The sequence below is a fragment of the Dermacentor silvarum genome, chromosome 1 (assembly GCF_013339745.2).
Source record: "Dermacentor silvarum isolate Dsil-2018 chromosome 1, BIME_Dsil_1.4, whole genome shotgun sequence".
NCBI classification, from domain to species: Eukaryota; Metazoa; Arthropoda; class Arachnida; order Ixodida; family Ixodidae; genus Dermacentor; species Dermacentor silvarum.
The window spans coordinates 377909338-377921314 of NC_051154.1; the positions used below are offsets into that span (position 1 = coordinate 377909338).

The 11977-nt window shown below is 47.2% G+C and overlaps 1 protein-coding gene across 1 annotated transcript in view; it reads right to left on the minus strand.

The window, feature by feature from the left end:
- Positions 1-765, minus strand: part of LOC119445809 (nose resistant to fluoxetine protein 6-like) — a 66292-nt gene extending 65527 nt beyond the window's left edge. The window contains 1 exon segment of the mRNA XM_049660606.1: positions 451-765. Within this exon segment, the coding sequence (XP_049516563.1) occupies positions 451-736 (286 nt within the window). The 5' untranslated portion in view covers positions 737-765.
- Positions 766-11977: the final 11212 nt, after the last annotated feature.

Here is an 11977-nt window from a genome sequence, read left to right on the forward strand (position 1 = left end):
CACGCTATTCGCACATTTCTTTTAGATTCGCACATTTTGTTCAGTAAGCCCCGATGCTTGCATGGTTCACCGAAAAGGAAGCCCCAGCATTTACTCCTCAACGTAAGCACTCACATTTAACCCCAAAACATCACATACGCACGAGGCAATAATGTACGCTGTTTCGTATCACCCTTCTTCGACTGCAAGGCCGCAAGCGTTTCTGCGCCATTCACTTGTCACACATGTGCGCCCAATTATTGCGTTTCACTAGACACGATGCAAAGTATTCCTTAGCACGTAAGGAATTATTTGCTTCGCGCAGCCAACACTCGACACATACAACTGCGTCAAGTTCACTGAAATAACTCCTACATTTTGCAAACAACTCACGCACAGGTAACAATGATGCACGCCACAGATGGCATGTATCCAAGCGAACCGACACGAGTGCCTCGCAGTCATACTCACTTTTCATCACCTCCTTGTCCAAGCTGCCGAGTCGACGAAACACTCCGATAAAGGCGGACGTGCAGGGCGCCGACAGGCCGCCGTCTTCCTGGCCCATCCTCAGCACTTCGGGCAGGGCCTTCTTCAGGGCGCCCTGGACCACCTCTCTCATGGAAGACTCCATGTCCTTCCACTTGGCGACCAGTTCGTCTTCGTCGTAGCTGCTTGTCGCCCGCACCGTGCGCGGCGACGAAGTCATCATCGCGAGCACAATCGGCAACGTCAACCCGAACCTCCAACACCACATCTTCGAATTCTCTGCTGTAACAGCGACGGCGTGCCCGGTTGCGATAGCCCAACTGCCTGAAAACTAGCCTTGGTGCTAGCGTTTCACTTTCTTTATCAGGCACTATCTCTAGACTTCTCCTCGCAGGTATGCTGTTAACAAACGTTTTTTTTTTTCGGGCAGGACTGATGCGCTCTCCAGAACCAGCCCAGTGTTCTCCACCGCCGTGCCACCTCGAAATCAACTCATCTCCAGCTCCGAACCCGGCTCACCTGACTCATCTAACCGCGACTGAGTCGGTTCAACATTCGGGAAAGACGTGAGGGCGACGCGCTGTCTCTGCTCTCCGACTGTTTGAAGCTGCAGTATTTCGGTTTGGACGAGGCAGCCACATCGAAGCGAGCGTCGTACCTCTCCGCGTATAGAACAGAGGAGGACAGGTCACGTATAAAAAAAAAGAAGAAAAATGCAGGGAGAGAGGAGAACGTTTGAAATTGGGTTCGAAGCGCGCGCGCTTTCGACGGCCCGTCCCGTCTCTTTCTCGACTCGTCACGGGGCGAGGCATATGAAAACGTCCGTGTTTGCGCATAACGGGAGGGGAGGACACGTTGTAACACAGGGGTAAGGGCCGCGCGGTGCGGCAGATCGGCGAGAATGAGCAGGAAGCACTCCTTTTTGGGGCCATCAATGTTGCGAGGCGTTGATGGCTTTAAACGTAAGCACCTAAGAAGAAAAGAGAAAACAGCGGTTTCCCTCTTAGCCCATCCTACTCCTTAGAGGGGGCCTCTTGATCGGCGCGAACAGCAGGGATGGATGAGAGAGGAACATATCGACAGTGGATAGATGGGCACGGGCAAGCCAGAAGCAGACAAGTAGACTGTTTTTGCATTGGAAGTCGCTAAAACGAGGTGAGCGAATGCTTCCTGAAGGTCGCCGGCACACTGCGAGGTAAATGTGGCTCGGAGTGAGCGGTCACTGACGAGGGGTTTATTGAAAAGCTTCCGCGTCGGTGAGCAGGGGGCCGTGCAAGGAGTCGCGTCAAGGAGGCCGAAAGAGTGGAGAGGTCAAAGGGAGTGGATAAGGAATGAAATAAGAACATAAAAAAAGGAGGGAGGACACGGAAAACCACGCACGACAGATGCGACATATGCAAACCGTCAAAGCGGCGCGCTTTTGGAAAAGGAAGCGCGAAGTGCACGCTCAAATGCGAACGCAGCCACCTAACAACCAGACGCCGTTCATGGCTCTCCAGAGCCACTGGGCTCGTACTTCACTGCGGACATAGAATTTGCATGTGCCGCGCGAGTTTCTCTCTAGCTGACGAGCGAGAAATAGTTCCGCAATACCGTATGTAAAGGCACGCTTAACGCGCTGCAAATCGCACCCGGCGAACTCGCGATTTCTGTCACTTTCCGAGCGTCGTTGTCGCCCCACTCGCTCTGCATCTTGATGCCCGGAATCGTTGCACCGACGTCGCTGTCGACTTTGCCTCTTTTTCCTGAAACTGTGACAAGATCCCAGCGCTGCGTCACGCGACGAGATGAGCGCAGTGAGAAATATCGTTATAGGGACCTTTACGGCATATCTCTACTTTCGTGTGTGTCGTCAGAGGATGTACGTAATGCATTGTTAGAGGTGGCGAAGACATTAAGTTTTACTTATCACCCAGGAAGCTGTTGGCCCAAGTAGTGACGAAACGTCCATTTTTGTGGCGACCCCTGAATTCAAAAACGAAGCCCGTTATTTGTCCGGTATGGGAAACGCTCACTATGTGCCATTCGCACCATTTTATCCACAATAACTGCGATCAATGCATGAGTATAAGCAGTGTTCGAGGTAAGACATGCCTACAATGTATTTTAACTAATAAATAAATGTATGTGTATATTATTTTTTTCTAATGTACAGCCGTTTTGAACTAGGGAATGGGCTGCTTGGCCTGAAAGAGTTTAGGCGCTGGTTGAAATCCTCACAGCAGCGTGTATTTTGTGTGTGTGTGTTTTGCATGAGAATTCTTTGAACATCTGGCGAACCGAAGCCCATATTCAGGCCTATTCTCTTGCTCATAACTGCTATTCACATAAAAAAGAACCTTCGTGCCGGCTCTCGCTATCAATACAGTATGGCGTAGGAATGTTAGCCGTGAGATGGATAGCCACAGCTGGGTTCTTTGCATCGACTGACCGAAGCCACAAAGGCAGTAGCCCGAAAAGAAGCAGCGCGGGAGAGGATGAATGCTCTTCTAAATCACCCTACACCCAACTCGCCACAGTAGGTCTCTATCGCTCTCAAGTTACGCATCGAATGTGTTAATGTCGCACATCGCCTCCACTGATGAAGATGTTCGCCGAGCCCTTTGTGTCCGGCCTGTAGACAATCCAGCGAAACGCTTGAACAGTTGATAGAATGCCCACTTTTCCTCACTTGTCGCTGTGTGCAGCTGAACAAGTTCCAACAACCTAATGTTGCTCGAACTGCGCATTATGATTTCTTGTTTAAAGGTGCAACTGGACATGAGGCACACAAAGCAGCTCTGGAGTTCTGTCAACCCCGGTACTGGATTCTCGTTTGAAATGCTCGTACTCGGCGTGTGACACAGTGTGATCTGTTGTTTTGCTCTTCTTTCTCGCATGTTTGAGCGGGTGCGCGTGGTGTCCCTATTAGGACCCAGTTGCTAGCACGCTTCTCTTTCTGTCTTTGTGATGCTTATATATGTTGACATGAATAATAATGGCAATAATAACATTAATAATAATGGGGCAGGAAATGGCGCAACAGCTTGAAAAGTAGCAGACCACGAAATACAAAGAGTCACGATAATACGCCTCAATAATTGAGTCAATGGTATGAAAGCACGGCTGGATTGTGTCCTTTACTGTGTGCCATACGTCATATTTTAAAAATAATATATGTAACCATTTAATGCATACAACAGCGTTAAATATATTCTCTTTATTCAAAAGACGAAGGTGTGACCAATGCGGTTCCATTACAGCTCCTCTCTGCCCATCTCAATAAAAAAAAAGAATGAATGAATGACTTCTGGGGTTTTACGTGTCAAAACCACGATTTGATTATGAAGCACGTCGTAGTGGGGGACTGAGGATTAATTTCTACCACAAGGGGATCTTCAACGTGCCCCCAATGCACGGTGCATGGGTGTTCGTGCATTTCGACCCCATCGAAATGCGGCCACCGCGGCCGGGACTTGATCCCGCGACCTTGTGCTTATAGCAGCGCAACAACATAGCCACTAAGCCACCGCGGTGGGCAAAGAAACAAAAAAGAAAGAAACAAGCAAACAAACAGATAAAATTCAAATCTCAACAAGCGCTACGCATGCATCGCACGGACTAAATTATCACCACCGATTATGTTATTGTTATGTTATAGCGCTAATTTAACAGAAAAAAACATTCTGAAGTGTACGATTTCGCTGGATATAAGTGCCTTTACCATGGCATGTCAGACATTTTCTAGTTTATTCGTCACAAGGTCAGTAACAGTGAACAGTGAACAGGGAACAGTAACATACATTAACACATTCCGTTACATTAAAGTTGGAGGATCAGGTAACAACGTTTGACAGCCTGATCCTTTCGTTCCACCTATAGTCGTGGCTGGGTAACATTTTCGACCACTTAGTTACAGCGGTGTGCAAAATTTTAAGCTGACCACGAAACCTTGCCTTTCTACATCAGTTTACGTTACTCCAAATAATCTTGTTCTCGCATTGCATATTAAGGCCCAGGATCAGACCTCTCAAATCCTGGTAGTCCAGTGGGCCCGCGAGAGGGCCATCAGGTTTGACCTGATGGTCCCCGAGTAGGCCTAGCCAGGTGACGTCGAGTTTACTCGCGTCTATTGTGGACCCAATAAAGTTCACTCACTCACTCACTCACTCACTCACTCACTCACTCACTCACTCACTCACTCACTCACTCACTCACTCACTCACTCACTCACTCACTCACTCACTCACTCTCGCATTGCATTGTTGTGTCGTAGTAGCGGCTCAAAAGTTAGTTCCATGGTTGTGTCCGCATGGTATAGGTATAGCGTGTGTGCCTTCCGCGTGGGCGCACGCATGCTCAATGGTAATTGGGGGACAGTTAGACTATCGCGTGACCGTCGCATAATAAAAAAAACTGGATAAAAAACAGAATATGAAGCTTGATATACCTGGTCTGCCCTGTAACACTGACAAAATAGCTGACCACTTGGCCTCCGTTGCCCTCGTGTTTACAATGGACCTGCATGACGCCGCAGCGGCTCAGCAGACCCATGTTTCGGGGGATATGGTAGACGGTGACAGGGTAAACCGCACGCAGTTTTGGCCACAAATTGAGAAGACATATAAGCGCATTCAGAGTTCATTACCGCTTGTCCGAACGGCGCAAGGTGCGTATGCGGAGCTTGACTAAAAGCGGGGCTAGAAATGTTTTCCAAGTTGTTCAGACTTTTAGATTATGAATTAAATCAGAATCAGTGTGTTTCGTTTTCCATTCTTCATTTGGCAAACACTTTGAAGCAGCGGCTTGTCATGTCTCTGAATCAGTATAATGCTCCTAGGTGCGCTCACTATCTGATTGTTTATTTTCTGCCTAATCGCTTGCGGACGTGAACTTAGTTCCGGTACATTTGTTCTTGCTGCGCCAAAGGCTTGGAAAGCAGATTTTCTGTACTTTCTAATCATCATCATCATCATGATCAGCCGATTTTTATGTCCACTGCAAGATGAAGGCCTCTCCCAGCGATCTCCAATTACCCCTGTCTTGTGCTAGCTGAGTGTAACTAGCGCCTGTAAATTTCCTAATTTCATCACCCCCCATAATCTTCTGCCGTCCTCGACTGCGTTTCTCTTCCCTTGACTCCCATTCTGTAACTCTAATGGTCAACCGGTAATAGCTTGCAGCAAGGACGTATTATCCCTGGTCACTCGCTAACTCTGTGGACCGTCACGAAACATTCAGTTTCAAACATCCGTGTGCTGTTGGTGTAGTCGCCGTAACCCATGCTTCGGCGCAAAGATTCAAGTGTGCGCCCATTCACGTATTCTTGATACGTTGGCGATAGAGCGTGCGTAAGTTTGCGTTCGAGTTGGGTGTGGATGTGTGCAGATAACGTGCGAAAAACTTACTATGCCAGGAAGCGGCGCAACTCTCTTTGCCTCTGTTTAACGAACGGTACTCACCCTTGCCGACGTTCCAAGGTTGAAGTCCTTTTCTCCCTTTTTCGTTTTTTTTTCGTTCTCTCTTTTTTTTAGAGATTAGCGATACACCGCTGGCGGATGACTGCATTTCTTTCTCCTCGAGGGAAGCCGTGCATCGTGAAGGCCCGACAACACAGGCAGTCCCTATGTAGCAGCGGTCAGTGTACTTGGTCCCACAGATTCATTCTATTCCTTAATATGCCAGTCACTATTTCTGCAGACTACAGTAAAGTACCACTTGAACGAATGTCAGTTAAACGAACTATTCAGTTGTACGAACTTGTTTTAAATCCCCCGCCGAAGCGCCATTAAACCCAATGCTAACGCTTTTCAGCTGAACGAAATATAGTGCAGAGCGCATTTCAGGTCTACGAACATATTTTGTGACACAATGCAATGCCTCTCACGTCATATTGATCACAAGTAGAACCGCACTTTTTTTGTACCATGGCCTTCGCGATAAGTTCAGCCAGCGGCGCCCATCGCGGAGGCTATTATTTTAAGCTGATAACGACGCTTCATACCACGTGACGAACAGTCGGACCCCTTCGGCTTTGACCTGGATTGGCTGGCTACGTACGTATTTTCGTAAGGAAACGGAGCCACAGCCGAAGTGACAGTTGCAGCCTTAGCCCTGCAACCGCGTGCTCGTTACGAGTGCCAAACGGAAGCGCCTGTCTCTAGGCGAAAAACTGGATGTTTTGCGTAGGCTGGACTCCGGGCAGCTTCAAGTTGACGTTGCGAAGGCATTTGGAATCCCGGCGTCATCATTGTCGACAATAAGGGCCAGCGCCAAGCAATCGCGGCCGCATCGGAAAGGGCGCAGTTCGGGCCCGCGCGCAAGAGACTGTGCACTGGCTATTTCAGTTAAGTAGACGACGCTGTTGCCACATGGCTAAAGGATTTACGATCCAGAAACATTTCGGTTTCAGGACCCATGATTCCAGAGAAGGCTTTGGAATTCGCAGCACTTTTCGATGTCACTGGCTTTGACGCAAGCAGTGGATGGTTGCATCGTTTTCGGGCGCGTTATGGAATCGCATGGAAACAAGTGTGTGGATCACTGCAGTCCTAAGTGCACAAGTTCAGCAAAAGATTACTGCAATCTTGAAAACATGCTAAATAAGCAGAAATTCACATTGAAGTAAGCAGCATTGCAAATAAAAGGGTTCAAATTTCATTTCAACAACTTATGTTTTCTTTGACTCCTGATAACAAGTTGCAACATAGCTATTTCAGTTCAGTGAACTTTCACTTTAACGAACTTTTTCCTGGGGTCCCTTGAAGTTCGTTCAAGTGAAGTTTCACTGTACTGCACACGTCTTTCTTCAACCGTTCCACATTTTTCAGCATGAATGGAGCACAGTGCGCTAGCGAACTCCCAGTTCCATTTCTGACACCAGATCTCATAGTAGCAGGGCAGAAGCGGTAATGGTTTGGTATTCGTGTGCTTTCACTGAGGCAACGTGCGGCGCGGCGCCGAAAGCTTCATCTCAGTCCTTTAGAGGAAACTACTCCGTAAAAAGGCTCAATAGGGTGTTTCAACCAGCGTTAGGCAAACTGTTCACAAAAAGAAAAAGAAAAGAAAGATACCGCAGGTCTTATAAGGGTACCTTGCCCCGTGATTTTTTAACCTTTATTTTCTTCTTTTTTTCTTTTTTTGAACAGCTTCGCTAAAGTTAGCTGGGGCACAGGTTTGTGGAATATACTGCTACAGCGCGTCTCACTGACAACATTGTTTAGTTTTTTTTTATTCTTCTCATCTAAATGTATTCTTCTCTCGCGTGAACGTGACAATGTAGATTTGCTCAGTGAACCTCGGTACATTTTCTTTTTATGTTCCATCTCTTCAAACTAACTTGTTATGAACTTGAATGTATCTTTTTCGCTGAGATTGTGGTACGTAAATAGAAGTTATTGTTTTACATGCTTAAGCGACTTATCGTCACAACAGTTTTGACAGCAAGGTGGTGTAATGCAGCGCAAAAACCTGCTTAAGTTCTCCACGAATCGTGCCGCGTGGTTGTGCATGGTATATCTCTCATGACCGTCGCTTCTATGCTCGAGTGTTTCGTCTTGATATACCGTGTGTCCCAGCTAACGTTGGCCAAGGTATTCAAAAAGAATAAAGAGATTAAAAAATCACCGCGCGAGATACGGTTAAAAGATTTACGGTGTTCGGTCGCCAGACATCTGGCAGAAAAATATTGTGTTATAGTCGTATCTCGCGCCATGATTTTTAAACTCTTTATTCTTTTAATGCCTTGGATAACGTTAGCAGGGACCTCCTATATATATATATATATATATAAGTGTGACACTGACGCTGTCTTCCATTATTTCTTCTTTGCATATCGAGCGCGGTTTTGCGTCCCGCTTGTAACTGGAGGCAGCGACAGCACGGCCAGCGGTTCGCAATAGGGAACAGCGCTCACGTGCATGCTGGTAGCGCACACCCAATCGCAAAATCTTTCGCATTACGATATCCTACGGGGAACAATATCGCCAACGTAAAAGAAAACAGAAAAGAAAAGACATTAGCCCTCAGAAGATAAAAAGGAATAGTGCAGTGGATCCCGCACTACTTCCACATTACTCGCTTAAATTCCAGGGTGAAGGACGAAGTCGCAAGAAAATTATAGTTTTCCCGACTTCCGCTGAGCAGCAGAATAAATCTGGGATCAAGGTGACACTCAAGCCTCCTAACAAAAAAACGTTTGACACATCCCTGACGCAAATGACGGTGATAAGTAGAAATTGTCCTATCAACTTCTCGCTTTTGACTTCAATACAGGATTACGGAGGATTTTATGAAATACTGCTCCATGGTTTCAGTTGTAGCAACGCGAGCTTCAGGAGACGTATGGCAAAAAAAAAAGCGCATGAAACTTGTAGTACTCCATAAGACAATCGCAAAGTTCAGTTCAGCGGCAACAGTCGGTTGCCAGTCCATAAAAGTTTTTTTTTTTGGCATGCATTTTTCTTTGTACGGCAGAAAACTGATCCCTTCGGGATCAAAGCGGTTGAACTAAGCAGCGTCCTAGAAACACTATTCTTGAATGTTTTTCACAGGTCTTCCAAGCGGACACTTGTTATTTGGTGCTATCTTAGTCCACGTGAAACTATACTTGTGGTTAGAACAAAAATAACCCAAGCGTGGAAGCCTGTCGATACACTCACGGGATTTACTGGAGCGTAGAGTCGAAAATTACTGTTTGGTTAGAGGCCTGATTTCTCCGTGTGCAAAGCAATCTATAAAATTTTGCGCAGCGCTAAACACGAATGCGGAAGGAATGAGGAAGACGTGGCTGGTACTTGTAGCAGGCAGACCCAATACTTACGAGGCACAAAACTGACTACACTATTTCTATGTTTATTTCAAGCTACGCATTGCCTCTTTAGACGGTTGGTTTGGGGCATCCAGATTCTGAAGGGCCCCGTTTACCGTACGTGTTTGCCTAGCCTGAAGTGGGCCTCATCTGGGGGGGGGGGGGGGGGGGGGCGATGACTTTCTTCACCGCGTTTAAAAAAAACAACGAAGGACAGAGACGAATCAGGCGCGTTGACAAAGAGCCGCACACCGGTGCACTCGCGCTGTTTGCGCAACGCGAAAAGCCAGAAGTGCAGCCCCTGGTGTGCCACCTATTTCCGGCTTTCCGCGCGTGCCGCACTTCCTTCCACGCCCGCTGCTGGACGCAGACGGAGGAAGATGGACCGCCTCCACGACTGCGCAAGCAGCGATCGACTCGAATGGCTGCTTCAGCCGCTGGCGATTGCTGCAGACGAGTTGCAGCGCGGCCACTCGCGAACGCGGAGTCTTAGGACAGCGCGGAAGGAAGCACGCTTGAAGCGAAGAGCACGAAATCGATGTTGATCGAAGCGGGAGCGCTATACTCGCGAGCGAGTGCGTTATCGGGGTGACGCAAAACATAGACGAGTGTGCACGTAGCCATAAATACGGTCAATGGCATAGGATGCAACCCGAGGTCAAGCATCGACGCATGCGCGAAGATTTCATCAAACGCGAGTCTGCCTTGTTGTTATCATGGAGTTTCCTACAACAATTACTAGAGGGAACCGTGGCGCTTCAATCCTTCAGCCACCATGGGAAATTATGGGTAGTACATGGATTTGTGTGATCTTCGTGCTTGTGGATTTACACGTTCTTGTGACTTTGTTTATTACACTTTATCTGCCTTCATTGTACAAAACTTCATAGCAATCTATACTTTTCTAAGTGCAGAAGACTCTGCGAGTACGCACTATCGCTACTAATTGGTGCGGTTCAGCCCGTCGAGGTGACCAAAGCCATGCATCTCAATGCGCTGGCTCGCTCGCGAAAAATTCCTAAGGGCGTTCTATGACTGCCTGTCGATGCATGCATCCGGGGCGTAATGGTTTCAATGTTGGGATTCTGTGCTAGATGCCCTTGTGTTTGAATCCTCAAGTCGGGCAATTTTATGATTGCTCCTTGGATTATTTATTAAACAGTACTTTGTTGAAAAAAGACGAGCTTACAAAGTCACGAAGCCGTCTGAAGTCAGAAGGACGACGTTTAGGCACTACCCATTATTCCCATGCATGCTGCATTAATCTGCATTACATAAATTGCATTAATCTGTATTACTTAAAATCATCCGTAATGGCTTATACTCAGTGACTCACGTTCGGTGTTCTCGTCCTTTTTTTGTATTTTTTATATGCGTTAGTGCTTGCTCCTGCTAAAGTCTCGTTTTTGCGTTTATTTTATTTGTTTCCGCAGTCAAAAATATATTCTCTCTACAAGTGAAATGTAAAAACCGGAGGCGTACAGTTTCCAACCTCTCCAATTAGATGTATCTAACTCTGCCCACTAGAATTCCTGACAGATATAATGGGTTGCTGCAGTCGGCTTTTCCGCCTTCAGTAAGAGATAGCCACTTCGAGTGAGACAAACCGTCTAATCAGTTTAAACACGCAATAGAATCTTGCTCGGTAAGCCCGCAAATGTACAGAATTGATATCCATCAAGTGACCGATTTCCTGTGTCAGACATACAGGTGGTTGGTGTCCTTTTAAGTGAATGTCACTATAGGTGGCATGTGTCAGTTTGACCCTTCAGGCGCGGGGCGTTCAATGACACCAGTCGCAGAACGCACTCGTTGGCCATTGCGTCTGTCGTGATCTCTTCAGAGTACACGAACGAATGTAACCTCGACTTAGCAGTGTCGCGGACCTGTTAACTGGGAGCATAGATATAAGTGCTGTTTTTATCCTTTTGGAGCGATAACGACTACACGGGCTGTTACATTCGCGGACGAGTCGCCGCCAACAGCAAGTCGTCGGGCTAAGCGTTTAGACTGGCTAGACGTCAATGTTGGCGGTGCAACTGGTATAAGCGAAAGAACGAAAAGACGGGCAGAAAGAGCGCTAACTCCCAATTAATTGCATATTGTATCGACTTCTTTTATGCGTAGTACATAGAGAGCAAAGAAATTAATATACGCTGCCTAACACACCACCGCACAGCCATATTTAGAGAAATTGAAAGTCGCTTTTGCAGAATGAATGCATGTCACCCACCTTGTTAAAATATGCTTCCATTGGCTCTCGTGCAATCGTATCACGGCTTCTTTCGATAATGCGAATGCCCTCAAACTGCGGTACACACGAGCCACAGTGTAAGAGCGGGTGTTAGCCACTTCTGCTTTTTAATCGAGAGGACATGTTATCTTGTTCGGCCACATTAACATATCAGCTTGCTTGGCCGATGTCTGCCTTGTCTCCGCTCGGAGATATTTAATACTAGTTCAATATGCCACGCCTACAGCGCCGTGCTTTCGGGTGCGTTTTCAATGTAATAAAATTAGTTGCGAGCTGGCGCTCTTTGTTACCGTCCCTCTCTCTTTTTTTTTTTCCCCCCCGCTTAGCGACCGTTTGTGCTGCAAACATTGGCAGCTATGCACCAACCAGCCCAGCATGGCACTTTTGGTTAACGGTTAGACGTGACTGTGCGCTACAGAGCATAGAAAGCTGCAGATACGAGAAAGATGGCCCTACCTCAGTGGCTA